Source organism: Cavia porcellus, unplaced genomic scaffold, assembly GCF_034190915.1.
Source record: "Cavia porcellus strain 051 isolate PalLab524CR breed Dunkin Hartley unplaced genomic scaffold, mCavPor4.1 scaffold_28, whole genome shotgun sequence".
In the NCBI taxonomy this organism is placed as follows: Eukaryota; Metazoa; Chordata; class Mammalia; order Rodentia; family Caviidae; genus Cavia; species Cavia porcellus.
In genome coordinates, this window is record NW_026947511.1 from 39,999,792 (window position 1) to 40,015,914 (window position 16,123).

Consider the following 16,123-nt stretch of genomic DNA (forward strand, 5'->3'; position numbering starts at 1 on the left):
CTCCGGGAGGGGCAGGGCTGCGTGGCCCACATCGCTCTCATCTGAGCCCCAGGAGCAGCCATCTTCACGAGTCCCTGGCCACCATCTCCCACCGTTGTCTACCCCGGCAGTGTCTCTGTTACTGTGTTGCATTTCTTGGCCACTGCTTTGGAAATTGGGTTTCTGGCCCAAGGGACCTCTCCTTGCAGCCTGGACACCAGAGGGAGATGGAATGAGGTAAGGCAGGACAGAATAAATAGGCCAAGTTCACAGAAACTTAGGAAAATACTGTTTAGGCTATGCGGAGGACACCCGAGCGGCCCGTCCTACAGCATGAAAGGCAAATCCATGTTCTTCTCGCCGGTGCCCACGTAGATGTAGCCGTGGTTCCTGGTGCGCGGGGTGTGGAAAAAGGTCAGGCCCGGCCACAGCAGGCTGCGCAGCACCACCAGCGAGTTGCCCCGCTCCAGCTGGATGCTCCAGGACCCTAGGGAGGCAGGTGAGGAAGGGGCGGGTGTCATCTTGTCACCACCACTCATCAGGGAGGGCAGAGACAGTGAAAAAGGTGAAACTCACGCCAGAACCTGTTGGCAAGGCTAGGGGGCTGGTGCCAGGGCGCACCCCACATACACTCAGCTCCCGGGCCCTGGGGTGCCTCATCCTAGTGTGAGCCCACTCTGCACTGAGAAGGGCTCTGTCGCCTCAGGCCCCCTGCTCCATGGCCTTGCTGGCAGCAGGCAGGCCAAGCTGCCCCCAGTAGGAGGGGACTGAGCTCCACTAATGAGCCTCTCCATCCCGGTTTCTGCCCTAGTTCGTGTTCCTGCAGACGGGAGCAGCCCAGCCGCCACAAGGACTTGGCTGGAAGGGCCGGATCCAGCTCCAGGTCCAAGGGAGGGAGCCGTTGTGTGGGAGGAAGGAGCCTGGGAAAGTCGCCTCTGGATGCAGATCTGGGGCTTCTATTCCCCTGCGCATGAGGCCTCTCCCGAAGCAGCCATGGCCCTGCTCCCGCCCTGCCAGGAAGGCAGAGGCTTTGAAGGTTCTGGTGCTGGACCCGGCAGCACGCTGAGCTCCATGGCCTTCATCAGTGTCCAGCTCAGGCCCGCCACTTGGCTCCACACCCAGCCTCTCATGGCCCACCCCAGGCACACCGCACCCAGCAGCCTCTGACCCCACCCTCGCCCCCTGGGGCCACCCTGCATCCGAGAGACCTGCCTGCCAGGACCCCGTGACCCTTGTGGCAGCTCAGCCCTGTTCGGGCAGCCGTCGGCCCACGCTCAAACCACAGATTTCTAAAGCTGGGAAGTCAGCAGCCTCCCAGTCCCTGACCACACAGTACAGGGACCCACGCGTGGCATGGTGAGTGGGAGCCACATGCCGGACCTGTCAGTTCCTGCAGGACTTGGGAAAAAGCAGAGACGCGACTCTGGGTCGCTGGGCCCACAGACAGCTGCTCAGTCAGCCCTGGCCTGCTGTTTCCCCTCCTTCAGCTCCAGCGAGCACTGCCTGGGGAGATGAGGGCGGGAACACAGAGTGCCGTGTTCTCAGGCCACTGTGCTCAGACTCTGGCAAGAAGCACAGGTCTGGGGAGGCCCCAATCCCTAGCCTTCGTCACCCCACCGGCACCCTGAGTGTCATCAGGCCAGCTTCCTGGAGACGCGGTTCCTCCCAGTCCTCAGGTCCTGGAGCCACACGCACTGAGCCAGGGACGGCCAGGCCTCCTCGTCCTGTGCCCACACACAGGCTGGCTCACAGCCTCCTGGGGCCACGTGGTGCCTGCAGTCCCCCAGTCCAAACTGTGGATACACTGCCACCAGTCTGCTCACCAAGATCACTGCCATCTGGGGCCTGCAGGTCGGAGGTGCCTCTTCCAGCACAGTGGCCCAGGAGAAGCCTCGCCGGGAAGCTGGGGCGAGTGGGCACCCTGGTGAGGCAGGGGGACTGCCAAGCGGGAGGAAGGTGGCAGTGCCTGCCGCTGAGTTGCTGGCCAGCACAGCACTGCCCCTCCCTCGCTTGCATTCTTGTCACACTCCTGCTCTCTGCCATGTCCCAGCTTAGCTGGTCGCCCAGGAAACGCAGACTCTCTGTGACGTGCCATTAGTCACGTAGTGTCTACCTGAGGAGCCAGGCCTCGCTGTCACCTTCCCTCACTTTCTACTAAGGTGCCAGTGGACCTGGGCCCAGCCACCAGCCATGGCACCCGTAAGACTCCAGAGAGCAGCCCTGGGCTTCCCAAGTCCCCTCAGCCCTCTCCTCGCAGGGTGGCCACCCAGAGGGTTGCATTGTGGGCACAGCCAGGGATGGGAGGGGTCTGAGCCGCTGGCAGGAAGCGCTGGGTCACCCAGGCCGGGCCCCACCTGCTGCCTGCCGTGGTGTGCAGACCTCAGGCCCAAGCGCACTGCTGAACTCCACCTTCTACCTCCCGCTGCCGGCACCCGTCCTGCTGGAGCGGGTTGTGGGGAACAGGGCTGCCCTTGGCAGTGGGCACTAACCCTCTCGAGGCCAGTACCCCCAACTCAGTCACACATGGAAACATGACCATGTGTCCCAGTGGGAAGCCCCCCTGCCCCAGTGGGGCTGGGTGATAGAGCTGTGTCTGCAGGCCTGAGCGCGGGGAAAACAGTGGCACCACGGTCCCAGCCTTTGACAGGCAGCAGGGCCTGGCCCTGGCGCAGGAGGCACAAGGACTGGGTGGGAAGCACCATCCACATAAACACCCAGAAGGCTGATCAAAGGGCACCGCCCGTTTCCCACTCCTGTGTCCTCCGCCCCATTTCCTACCCCAGGGCTACCTCTGCCGTTTCCAGGCGGCCAGCCCCTTGCTGCCCTCTGCTGTTCAAACTGCGCCACAGCTGAGCTTGCCCACCTGTCTCAGTTCCTCTCCCCAAGTTTCCGGGAGGTGAAGGGACCCCTCTTGTTCCCAGCTTGCCCTGGCACAAGGCAGCTGCCAGTGGTCATGCTGATAGAGGGCACCCATGACACATGCCACCTAGAAGTCTGACCAGAGCTCCAGCTGCGTGCTGCAGCCTGGGGTCGGTCAGAGAACTCAGCCACTGCCTGTGCCCTCCAGGAAGGGTCCCCTTACCTTGGAACCAGGGGTGGCTCCAAAGTCATCCAGTCCCCTAGAGCAGTGCAGACCCAGGATGCAGTGTGACAGCCATGAGGACACAGTGATCTTAGCCAATACCCTCCTCCCTCTAACTGAGGCTGCCAGTGATGAGCTGCTGAGAGCTCGCACCTCTCTGCGAGCAGAGTATGCATCCCTGTGACAGGGCCACTTAGCCACACCTGTTAGGAAAAGACACCAGGTCACCTGGACAGCACTCATCGAGCACAGCTGTGTGCTGAGCACTGGACAGAACTCCTAAACTAAAGGTTGAGATGCATCAAGACGCAGGGATGTCTCGGGAAAGATACCAAACCTACCTCCAATCAAGACTACTCTGGGTCCAGCAATCCCACCTCTGGGTGTGTTTCCAAAGGCAGTGAAACCAGTTTGTCACACACCTATACACTCATGCTCATGCCATACTATCCACAGTGGCCAAGAAATGCAGGCTACCTTGGTGTCCATCAGCTGATGAATGGCCAGAAAAGATGGGGTATGTATACAGCATGGAGTACTATGTAGCCCTAAAAAGGGTGAGATCCTGTCATTTGTGGGATTATCATGAGGACGGCTGCAGGTCATTATGATAGATGAAAAACCAGGCACAGAGAGAGAAGTACAGCATGAGCTCACTTGTGGAATCTCAACAACTCCAAGGCCCATTTAGTGAGTGGCTACTGTGATGGGGCCTGGGGAAGCCACGTCCCCAGAGGCCCCCATAAGTCACCTATTCCCCCAGGTCTCTGGTTCTGCTCCCCAAGGAGAGTGGCCAGTGTGATCTTACCTTTAGGAATGTCATACTCCAAGGAGTCCAGGAAATCCAGGGAGGGGTCCAAGTCCGCCTTCTCCAGCAGTGTCTTGTTCTTCAGGCTCACAGGCTCCCGGAAGTGGAAGTAGGAACTGAGCTTCTTGGCCTCCGACAAGGGCAGTCCTAGAGAGGAGGCTGCCCATGGGTGCTCAGCCCCGAGACTTGGACCCTTGTCCCCCAGCGGGGGCCACACAGGCACTGGGGAGAGACGGGACCGGCTCTGCAAGCAGGACAAAAGCAGGGAGCCCCAGCAGAAGAGATGGGGGCCAGTGAGCAGGAGCCAGCAGCAGCCCAGGACACAGGGCACAGGATGGCCGTCCCCTCCTCCTCCCTTGCCTCCAAGGTACCGGAGGGCGCTGGGGAAGGGAGGTCCGGAGAACATACCCTCAAATGTCCGGTTGACATGGACAGGCCCGTAGGGGGTCTTGAAGAATGCACCCCGGGGGATGATGGCCACAGCCTTGTCAATCTGGTCGATGACAGATACCAGGCGAGTCTCTTCCTTGACCTGGACCTGGGGAAGCAGGAGGAGGCCTGCTGCCAGGTGCTGTGCCCACTCTGCCCAGGTGCAAGGACCCCCACACCATCACCAGAGCTGCCAGGGCCCTGAGGTCATGCTGGGCAGACCCTTGGCCTGCCTCCTGGAGATTCCTGTCTGCCTTTCCCTCCTGTTTTCCCTTGTTCCCTTTTCTCACTCCCCCTCTCCCTCCCTCCTTCCCTTCCTTCTTTGAATATGAATACAAATGAGTGATGTAATGTTCACAACTACAGAAGAAATGGGCACGGCAGTGATGCATGTCTGTAATCCCAGCACCCAGGAGGCTGAGGCAGGAGGACTTCCACAAATTCAAGTTCAAGACCTCCCTGGATTACACAGCAAGACCCTGTCTCAAAAAATAAAGCACTACAAAACAGTCTTTCTCTCTGACCCTGGAATTGCCCTCACTAGGGATAGACACCATGAACAGTCCATGTTCCCATCCAGAGATACACTATTTTCTCATCATGTTTAAATGTTACTTTTTCTTGTTTTGAGGGTGGTTGCTTGTTTTTTTGATTTGACAGTGTCTTGCTGTGTAGCTCAGACTGGCCTCAAACTTGTGGCACTCCTCCTGCCTCAGCCTCCCAAGGGGTGGCTGAGACTACAGGTGTGTGCCATGCCTGGATTAAATGTTGCTTATTTTGCCTTTTTAAAATATGAAAGTAGGGGGGCTGGGAATTTAGCTCAGCGGCATAAGTGCCTGCCTTGCAAGCAGGCAGTCGTGAGTTCAATCCCTGGTACCGATTAAAAAAAATGAAAAAGTCCAAAAAAATAAAAAATAAATAAAATATGAAAGTAGGGAAGCCCACTCGGGACCCCTTCTGTCTTTCTTCCTGGAAGCTTTCTTTCTCTCAATAAATATATTCTACTCTTCGCAAAAAAAAGAAAAGAAAATATGAAAGTAGGGCCTGGAATTTAGCTCAGTGGCACAGTGCCTACCTGGTAAGTGTGCGTTTGATTCCCGGTAGCCAAAGAAAAATAAAATAAATTTAAAACATATGAAAATAGCCAGGTGTGTATGCTTGTAACTCTAGCATGCTGGAGGCTGAGGCAGGAAGACTGCCACAAGTTCAAAGCCAGCCTGAACTACACAAGACCCTATCTCAAAAAAAAAAAAAAAAGCCAGACCATACTCACTGTAGAACACTTGGATAATACAGAAAGACATACTTAAGAAGATTAAAGCACTCATAAACCCACCTCCTGAAGGTAAATCACTAACATGTTGCTAGACTAGCTGTATTATTTTTTTGCTGCATAGATTCACAGTAAAATTTGAGACACAGTCATGGAGTTTCACACACATGAACTCTCTGGTGTCACACCACACTGCAAGCGTCTTCTCACATTATGGCTCCACCCAGAAGAACCTAATTGTGTTAACACAAAGGCCACCAGGACCAAAAGAACTTCGCAGAGCCAGCTGGGGAGGGCAGCCCTGGCCAGGAGCCCAGGCCACCTGCTGTCCCACCTGCCAGCTGCACGGCTGTCGAAGGAGAGCTAGATAGAGGCATCTGCATGTGCATGGGCCAGGGCTGGGAAGCCCTCAGCTCGCTGGCTCTGTAGGAGCCCTGCAGAGGGAACCAGCCCAGTTCTGCAGACCGCGATCTGGGGCCCCGGGAGGACATCTAGAGGGCAGGTGCCGTGGAAGCAGTGGAGACCCCACTGCCCAGACAAACAACTGGGGTTTGAACTCTGGCTCTGCCAGCTTCAAAACTCAGGCTCCTTGCTGATCTGCAACTCCATCTCTAGCAATTGATCCTTCAAATCAGGTGCTCACACTGCAGATGGCATAGGTAAGGGGTCACATGGTTTGGCACTATTTGCCAGGGCTGGGAGCTCACAGTCCACAAATCCATGACCCAGACATGAGTTAAAACATCACGAGTTTCCACACAGGCACAAAGGATAGTGTGGCTCTTTTGTTTCGTCTTTTGTGTTTGTTTGTTTGTTTGTTTGTTTGTTTGTTTGTTTGTTTGAGATAGGGTCTCACTGTAGAGCACAAACTAACTTTGAACTCTCAGCAATCACTCTGCCTCAGCCTCCAGAGTGCTGGTATTATAGACACACACTACCACATCCACCTGGGGCAGCTCTTTAGGCCACTGATGCAGAAGGGTCTCCAAAAGACACTGTCAAGGGACACTGTGTGGGAGCATGTGGGTCACAGGCCGTCATCTGGTTTGTACCTAGCTGAGGAGCATGTGCAGAGGCCAGGCATTGACTGAGATTTGTGTCTGCATGCGGTGGCTGCACCTCATACTCCCTGGGATCTCAGAGCCCCTGGGATCGGGCAACACGCAGGTTACTGATGCTGCCACCTAAGGGCCTGCACTGAGGACACCCATGCATGATGGTTACACTGATGTCACCCAGAAAGAGGGCCTGTGTGACTGCAGGTGGAGACAGAAGAAAATGTCATTGCATTCCTTTGTGCACCGTGGAACATGGAACCATGATTTCATAAAACAAAAATTGATGGGGCTGGGGATTTAGCTCAGCGGCATAAGTGCCTGCCTTGCAAGCAGGCAGTCGTGAGTTCGATTCCTGGTACCAATAAAAAGGAAAAAGACAAAAAAAATTGATGAAAAACATAACAAGGCGGGGTGCAGCCCAGGGGTAGAGGGCCTATTGGGCTGGGGAGAGGCCCTACTGCACCCCAACACCTCACCCAAAAGAAAAACGTGCACCATGCATGTATTTACATTATGTTTCACATATATATTTATGTGTATCGCATATACATTTACATGTATCACATAGACACCTACATGTGCATATATGTGTATCATGCATGTGTGAACCACAGATATATTTACATCTGTCATCGGTGTGTCACATGTATTTTTGGTGCATATATATGTGTATCACATATTTACACACACGTGTGTGTATCACATATGTATTTGTGTGTACTTACATGCTACACTTATGTGTGCATGAATATTATACATATATTTGCATGTGTATATGTATTGCATATATGTGTGCATACTACCTGTGAATGCCTGTGTGAACCTGGCATGACCCCCTTCCCAGGGACCCCCAGGCTCCACAAGAGCTCCCCCACCTCCCTGGTTCTGGCCTCCTGTCTTAGCCTATCCACACCTCAGTGTCCTCCCTCTATCAGTAGGAGGGGATGTCTGTCCTTCGCAGTGGTGTGAGGGTCATAAGAGCTACTGTTCCAGTGGCCGAGCCCCAGGCAGACCAATGAAGTCACGAGAATAATACTCGTGGCCCTAATTTCTATTGGGCGGGCATGGGCGTGTGTGTGCTTGTGTGTGTGTGCTTTTGTTTTGCTTTGTTCTGGAGGTTGGGGCTCAAGCCAAGCATCTTTGGGTTCCAGCTCCACCTGAGCCCCCATCCCAGCTGGCCCAAGTCCACTTCCTCCTCCTCCTGTCATCCTCCTCCTCCTCGCCCTCCTCTCTCACCACCACATCCTCCTCGAAGGGCTTCTCGCCCTCGGACGACATCTTCTGGAACTCGGTTTGCTCATACTCGTGCGAGGGGTCCCCCATGAAGCGGCCCTTCACCGTGGCTACCTGCGCGGCCATCTCCTCAGTGGCAGGGGGCAGGAGGCTCCACTCCATGCAGTTCAGGCTGCAACGACATGGTGATTCTGGATCCACCCCCAGGCCTCCCGCTCCTTCCCTAGCCCTCAAAGCCAGGGTCCCAGTGCTGTGAACAGCACCTTTCCCTCCTTTGGACCCAAAGCACTGGGTGCCCTGACTATAGCCTGCTCTCCTAGATGAGATGATACAAATGCAATTGTATTGTTTTCAGGTCACAGAAGTGTCAAGTTTGGATGCTCCTCCACTTTGGTTGAGGTCACATCCTGATAAACCCATGGTGAATTGAAAATATCATTGAGTCAAAAATCTATTTAAGCCAAGCATGGTGGCACACACCTGTAACCCCAGCACTCGGGAGGCAGAGGCAGGAAGATCGCTTCAAGTCTGAGGCCAGCCTGGGCTACAAAAGAAGTTCAAGGCTAATCTGAACTGCATAGCAAAACCCTGTCTCAAAAAGACAAAACAAAACAAAATACAGAAAACAAACATAAAAAAGCTATGTAATACACCCAGCACAGCCAAAACACATCATAGGACAGGCTCACTGCCAACTGCCTGGCACCCCAAGTGAGGCACAGCCTCCCAGCCTGGGGAAAGAGATGGATCCAGTCCAGCACAGTTGCTACAGAATGGGCAGCCCTTCCCCACCATCACCAGGCTGAAAATGCGCTAGCGGAAGCATCGTCACAGGGACTGTCTGTGTGCTGAAAGAAGGAGAGTCTCTCCAGGACATCAGATCTCACTTCTGTGCAGAACGTTTGGGCAGCTTCCCTTGAGCCAAGCCTTTCAATGCCCTACAAAGGTCCCCATGATGGCTTCCTACTGTCCCTGAACTCACATCCCGCTCTGCTTTCCTGTACTCACTTCTCTCTAGCCGCTCTAGTCTCTATGGTCTTCCATGCACCCACCACAGGCCTCTGCACCTGCTCAGAAATGGATTCCCTCAGACACCCACCTGCTTCACCCCCTGGCACTTCAGGTCTCTTCTCGGTGTCATCTTATTAAACAGGTCATCTCTAAGACAGTACCCCAAAAATTGGGCAGGGTGGTATGTGCCTAATTTGTGCTTGACCCCACAAGTTCAAGCATTGGACAACATAGGAAAACATCATATCAATAATAAAAATAAAATTATAAAATAGTAGCCCAGCCCAAGTGTGGGGATATAGCTCAGTGGTACAGCACTTGCCTGGCAAGTGTGAGGTCAGGAGTTTGATCCACAGTATAAAAAAAAAAAGACCCCCAAGTTTTCCTTCTGGACTTCAGAACCATACTGAAGGCACAGGCCTTCTTCTTCCTTTGCCAGGGCACCTCACACCGAATTCTGGTGTTTACTCAGCTGCCTCTGGAAGTACAATGATCCTGAACCCCATCACCACAAGGCTCAGCAGCCCGAGTCCTGATCTGCTCCACCTCATCTTCCAACCTGCCCTTCCACTCCCTCGGCTGCTTTTCCCTTTCAAGCCTCATCATCCGGGCTCTAGGATGACTCCTAAATGTACAGCCCACTTCCAGGCCCTCCTTGCTGAGAGTCCCCCCAGTGGCTCGCCACACCTCGTGGCCTAAGCTCAAATGCCCTGGCCTCTCCATCCAGCTCTGCAGGCACACACCCCAACACACTGGCTGGCTCAGGTCACCTCCCTGCTGAGGTGCAGAACTGATCCTCTGACCGCAGGCCTGTGTGCAGGCCAGGCGATGCCATCCTGCCATCTGTGCCACCTGTCCTGATTGCTGTCTGGATCTGGACCTTTGGGCTCCTTTATGAGCAATTCAGTTCTAGTCTTTACTGCCAAGTGACCCATCTGGCCCCCTCCCTAGAGTGTGCATGACTCTGTGGCAAGTTTCAGAACAGCAGCTCCCACAACCGGCTCCTATCTGGCTTCCCCAGTCCGCCAGAACTGGGGCCCTGGTACCTCTGCCAGGTGAGCTCCCTACCCTGAGCTGCACTCAGCCCCACACAGGGCTTCTATGAGGTGGCCTCCTCTCTTGGGGAGCCTCCATGGGTGCGTCACAAGTTCCTGGAACGTGGGTCTCCCCAGCTCCGTTCCTGTGCCTTCCCCACCTGTAGAGTGTCTTGCGCGGGGCCAGCTGGTCCTCGGCCAGGCCCTGCGCGATGTAGTAGTCGGCCACGATCCCGAGGATGCGGCCCCAGAAGAGAACGCGGTTGTAGCGGTAGTCGCGCTTCACGAGCAGCAGCGAGGTGAGCAGCGCAGCCCGCCGGTCGGGACTGAGGCCTTGCCCGCTGCCGGCAGCCAGCTCCAGCGACAGCATCAGGCTCTCGGTATCCATAACTCTGACTCTGCAACGTTCGCCGCGGGCCCACGCGTCTCCATGGCTACTGAGGCCCCGCCCCCTCCCGCCCCCAGGACCTTTGCCCCGCCCCTAGGGCCTCCGCCCCTTCCAAATTGAGGCCAGCAGTCTTTCTCTGGCTCAAGTTCCTACCCGGTCCACTTCCTGGGTTATTTCGGGCCACGAGCCCTTTCACGAACTGGACATTTAGAGCTTCACTGTATACACATACAACCGGAACGTGGGAAGGAGTACAATACAGCCTCGACACCAGCTGTCCCGGCACAGGCTTACAAGTCCTGCACTCCAGGAGACTGAGGCAGGAAGATCAGGAGTTCCAGCCCCTGCCTTAAAAAAAATAAAAAGGGCTGGGAATGTACCTCAGTGCGACCGCCTGGGGTTCAGTCCCCGGTGCTTGGTTGGGGATGCACCTAAACACTGAGACTAGTTGTACTATTTCAGCCCATTGAGGCATTTTTTTGGCCTCAAATTTTCTGTTTGGGTTTTGTTTTGGGGTTTGTTTTTGAGAGAGGGTCTTGCTGTGTAGTGCAGGGTGACCTTGAAGTCACTATATAACCCAGGCTGGCCACAAACTTGAAATGATCCTCCTGCCTCAGCCACGAGAGCGCTGGGATTACCATGCCCAGCTCTGGTCTCAGAATTATTTCAGGAAGAGAATCTAAGAGGCCTCCAGGCTGTAAAAACCTGAGAATCTTCCCACCCCAAAAACAGATCTTACAGGACAGGATCCATCCATTCGGCACTAGATGCTCCTTTGCCTGCCCCTTCCTGGGGCCAGTCCACCTGTGTCCTGCGAAGATTAAGCAAAATTGAGCCAGGCTTGGTGAGGCACACTTGGAATCCCAGCACTTGAGGGGCTGAGGAAGAAGGATCACTATGAGTTTGAGGGCAGCCTGAGCTACACAGTGAATTCAAAACCAGTCTGAATTTTTAAAAAAAATTAAGATCACAGGGCAAGGTCATAGGGCCACACAGTGAAAATGGATGGTGTGCAGGGGGCACAGAAAGGGTGGTGCTTACAAGCTACACTTGCCCAACTGCTACTGCCTTCATTGACTCCTTTGGGTCCCACCGATGTTGCTGTTCAGGCTCAAATGTAACCACAGATGCAAGGGCGGGGCCCACTGCAGCTGGGGCACTGCACCCCCAGGCCACTGTACCTCCACCTCTGGTCCCAGCCAAGGACAATGCAAACACGTTTCTCAGCAAGCCCACTGCCAGGAAGAGCTGGGCTTTATCATTTGGGTTTTTTGTTTGTTTTTGAGTAGGAAAAGATCCTTTATTGGAGTGGACAGAGCATGCACGAGTCCATCATCAAACCACTAACAGCAGCCAACGGCCTTGGAACCCTGTGTGGGGACACACTGGGCAGCACAGCTGTCCCCACCTGTCCTCACCCCTGCCACCTGGCAGACACTTGAGACACACTTGGTCCCAAGTTGGGGACCTGGGCAGGGGGAAGGGGAGACTGGATTATTTAAGAAATCATCCAGGCTGGGGATTTAGCTCAGCGGGTCAGGCACTTGCCTGCTAAGTGTGAGGTCATGAGTTTGATCCTCAGTACAAAAAAAAAAAAAAAAATCTACTGACTTCTCACTACTGGGTCTAAATGCTGAGTTTGATCCCTGGTACCACAAAAAAAAAAAAAAAAAAAGTATACACTACTAGGTTTAAGTACCCTTTAACCATTACGTGACACCTGTTAAAGCATAAAAACAAACTCAAAGGGGCTGGGGATTTAGCTCTGCAGTACAAGGGCTTGCCTTGCAAGCATGTGGTTGTGAGTTTCATTTCCAGTACCAATTAAAAAAAAAAAAAAACTCAAGGAAAGTAAATACATTGGCTCCTATGTGGTTGGATGGGAGTGTGACCAGCGAGGTGGGTGACCATGGCCTAGGTGTCCTCGTGCATGTTGGGGCTGTCCAGCTGCAGTATCATCAGGCATGGCATTGAGCTCTCACCCTCTAGCTCCACCTGCTCCTGGTCCCTCGCTTGGCAGCATTTTTGTCCCATTGTTGATGTAGGTAGCATAGGAGGATGTTTGTCTTCTCTGTCACAATGATCTGTTCTGGCAGGTACTCCCAGATGGGCAGGTAGACGCAGGGGCATTGGTTCGGAGCCTTGTACACAGAGGTGGCATGGAATCCACTAAAACTGCCTTTGCTGTAGACAGGCAACCCTTTCAGAAAGTTGCCATCCTCTGTTCTCTCTGTTGCCACCTGAGCTGCCGCCTGAGCTACTGCCACATGGCAACTTCCAGCTGGGCACAGCACACCCTTTTACAGTTATTATTAAATGGTCTTTTCATTTGGGGATTCCTTTGAGAAGACTCATGAAATCAAAATGATCTGGGCTCCAAAGCCAAGCCTACAGGCGTGTGTCTAAATTACTCAGTAATTACTTTGTTTTATCTAGGTATTATTTATGCAGGCTTTAAAAATAAATATTGGACAGCGCCTGCCTGGCAAGTGCTGGGTCCTGAGTTCAATTCCTGGTACCAAAAAATAAAATAAGTATTGGAGGCATAACATGCCTTCCATCTCAAAGCAGCTCACAAGCCCCCTCTTCACAACCTGGAACCGCTCCTTTTGGCCCCTTCCCTGCTTCCTTCCCTTGCTGGGAAACTTAGCCCAGTTCCTCTCCCTACAAGTTAAGCAGACAGAGAAGAATCCAAATTCTGGCTGGTGGAAGATGCTTCCAGGGCTCACTGCACAGAAAAGAGCCTAAGCATTCGGTTTTCACTGATCTGTCCACCTATTCACAGGAGGCTTCAGATCAGAAACTAGAATCCGAAGGGAGACCCGGGTAGAACCTCTTTGGAGGACAAATCCAGGCTAATTGCGGTACCCTCAGCCTCTGGGTCGCTGGGTTCAAATCCATGTTCAGTCCCTCGGGCTCCCCATCTGTAGCATGGGCAACCACACGCACGATGCAGTGTTGTCAGATTAGACACCAGGAGCTGCGTCTTGGGCATGTAAGCAACTGGGTGTTGCCGGCATTGGGCAACACAGGCCAAGAGCCGGCCTCCCTGTGGGTGTGGCAGAACTGAAATTCTGAATCACGTAGATCTGAAACTCCATGACATCTGCAGGCTGAATTAAAATACAGTACTTTAAAAAAAGCCAGCACCTGGAGGCTAAGATGTCCAGGAAACAGAGTCCAGCCTGGGCAAAATAGTGATGCTTGTCTCAAAACAAGAAAGGAAAAAGATAGTACGGGGGCTGGGGATGTACCTTAGGGTTAAAGCATTTGCCTAGCATGCCTGAGGCCCTCAATTCCAGCCCCAATGTCACTAAGATAAATAATTTTAAGAGATTTTAACATAGGGAGCCAAGGTCAGTGGCACTATAATCCCAGCTACTTAGGAAGTTGGCCAGAGAGATCACAAGTTTGGAGCCAATTTAAGTGATTTAGCAAGATTCTGTCTCAAAAGGGCTACAGATGTAACTCATCGGCATAGTGCTTGACTAGCATGAGCAAAGGCTCACGCAAAGGTTCAATCTCATTTTAAAAAATGGGCTGGGGATATAGCTTAGTGGCACAAGTGCCTGTCTTGCAAGTGTGAGGTCAGGAGTTTGATCCTTGGTACCATTAAAAAACAAAACAAAAAATCACACACAGTGAAAATTCCTCATACATGTCAGACACTACGTTCTCAGCACTTTACACACATTATCAAACCTAAGAACCTTGCACCATCTGTATTGCTATCTCCCTTTATTTATATACAGAAACACTTATTGGAATTCCAAATATCAAGTTTAGTCATCCAAATATTGCAATCTACTTTTTAGTTTTCCTCACAATCCAAAAGGTTGTGTTTATAATCCCACTGAGACATTATTGGAATCCCAGCAAGTTCATTCCAATCTACCACCACCAATGTAACCCACGGCGAGAGTAAAGACACCAAGACATATTCCAAGTTAAGAGCAGCCAAGGGTCCTCCGTGAAATCCTTTTGAGGACACATGGACAAAAGCCTTGATCCTAGGCCTCTCCCAGAATTTATCATCTTGTAAAGAACAGGGGTGGGCAGGGATGAGTGACAGGATGGCGGGAATTACCTGAGTAACTTGAGCTGGCTGGTCAGGTGGGAGAAAGAGATATGCAGAAGGATCAATCCACATAATCTAATTAGGGTAGCAACTGAATTGTTTAGGGAGGCTGGGGAGTCACAGCCTCTTTACCTTGAGGCTCTACCCAGTTGACATTCCCGAGCGAGTGGCTCTAACATCCCGCTGTGCTCATATCCTGTACATATCCTATATGGAGAACACTATGGGAGGAAACAGGACTGTCTGTTGGCTTTCAAGATTACACGCCAGCTTTATTTATAATGCTTAGAGCCAATTGAACAGAGAAGGAAATACCATAGCCAGCTCTCTACATATCAATATAAGGAAATGAGTCTCCAAAAACAAAGTTGCAGTAATTGTTTTGCATTCAAGGGGAGTCACGGGGGTTGTCTCCCAAAACACTCAGGCCACACCATCTCCAACACTAGAAGTGTGAGGATTTTATCCTCAATTTGCTTCCAGGAAATGAGCAGGGGTTTTCTTCCATGGGGTCCAAGAGTGCCCAATCTTTGATGGTCACGCCTGTGTCAAGCCAGAGGCACCAGCCAGGTTCATGATGGCCAAGTCAGACATAGCCGAAGAGAAAATGCCAAGGCAGGAGGACAGGGTTTTGCCGACAGCTATGGCCAGCAGCCATCAAAAAACTACAGGGAAGGGGCTGGGGATTTAGCTCAGCGCCATAAAGCGCCTGCCTTGTAAGCAGGCAGTCGTGAGTTCGATCCCTGGTACCAATAAAAAGGAAAAAGACAAAAAAAAAAAAAAAAAGAAAAGAAAAGAAAAGAAAAAAAACTACAGGGAAAAGAAATAGCAAAACAAAACAAAACAAAACAAAACAAAAAATAAAAAAAAAAAGAAATAGGGGCTGGGGATTTAGCTCAGCGGCATAAGCGCCTGCCTTGTAAGCAGGCGGTCGTGAGTTCGATCCCCGGTACCAATAAAAAAACAAAAGCAAAAACAAACTACAAGGAAGAACTGGGCAAGTTCCAGAAAACATTGGGCTATGGGGAGAGAGCCCTTGTGAAGACCCTTCTGTCTTACCCCAGTCCCTCAGCACACTTCCCATGACACTGCCCTCCCAGATATAAAGGCTAGAACAGGTCCCAACAGTAGAGAGGGTTTCCAGGGCTCCTTTTAAAAACAGCTCCCCAAGGCCAGCCTGAACAACCAGCAGCAGCAACCCGTGACATCTAGCAACAGGCTACTGGTGACCATCTGCCAAGGAATAGGGCAGCTCCCACATTGGGGTGGTCTTTTCTTTTTTTTTTTTTTAATCGGTACCAGGGATCGAACTCATGACCACACGCCTGCAAGGCAGGCGCTTATGCCGCTAAATCCCCAGCCCCTGGGGTGTAGTCTTATGGGGAGCAATTCCCTGCAGGGTTCTCTCAACTATAGACTAAGCACAGGCCATGCTGTGCCCTTACAACCCTAGGCTTGCACCAAATGGCCTGACAAGCTAAGTTCCATCCTAAGATGTTGCCTCTGCTCTGGACACACAAATCTAAGGGAAACTTAAGGGTCACATAGATACGTATGTGGCAGGGAAAGAATGCTGGGCTGGAGGTTAGCTGATGGGACTCTCATCCCAATTCTGCTATCAAATCACTTATAGAAGTCATTTAATTTCTAAGACAGGCCTGGAGTTAGGAAAGAAAATTAGTAAAAGAACCTGGAAAGCCCTGAAGCTGAAGAAGCCCAGAAGAAAAGCAAAATAGCCTCAAGGTTGAAG

At 52.4% G+C, this 16,123-nt stretch overlaps 1 protein-coding gene and 1 pseudogene across 2 annotated transcripts; both read right to left on the minus strand.

The window, feature by feature from the left end:
* Positions 1–245: 245 nt before the first annotated feature.
* Positions 246–10,348, minus strand: Rsph9 (radial spoke head component 9). Of its 2 annotated transcripts, XM_023566646.2 has the most exons (6): positions 10,069–10,348; positions 7,866–8,034; positions 4,278–4,407; positions 3,870–4,016; positions 3,062–3,264; positions 246–466 (listed from the first exon to the last, which is right to left on the minus strand). In XM_023566646.2, the coding sequence occupies exons 1-6, from the start codon at positions 10,293–10,295 to the stop codon at positions 395–397; spliced, it is 948 nt and encodes a 315-aa protein (XP_023422414.1). In that variant the 5' UTR covers positions 10,296–10,348; the 3' UTR covers positions 246–394. The 2 variants fall into 2 exon arrangements, with proteins under 2 accessions (XP_023422414.1, XP_003473886.1); XM_003473838.5 differs by lacking the exon at positions 3,062–3,264 and having other exon boundaries at positions 10,069–10,343.
* A 1,861-nt stretch (positions 10,349–12,209) lies between these two features.
* Positions 12,210–14,967, minus strand: LOC100713762 (DET1- and DDB1-associated protein 1-like; annotated as a pseudogene).
* Between the last annotated feature and the right edge of the window lie 1,156 nt (positions 14,968–16,123).

Bases quoted from the DNA above. Each gene is read 5' to 3' on its own strand.
- Rsph9 (XM_023566646.2), bottom strand. From the start codon at position 10,295: ATGGATACCGAGAGCCTGATGCTGTCGCTGGAGCTGGCTGCCGGCAGC. The intron at 3,265-3,869 runs GTAAGATCACAC...TTTTCCTAACAG, and splicing joins GGAGTATGACATTCCTAAAG to GTGTGGCTAAGTGGCCCTGT. The intron at 467-3,061 runs GTAAGGGGACCC...CTGCCTCCCTAG, and splicing joins GAGCCACCCCTGGTTCCAAG to GGTCCTGGAGCATCCAGCTG.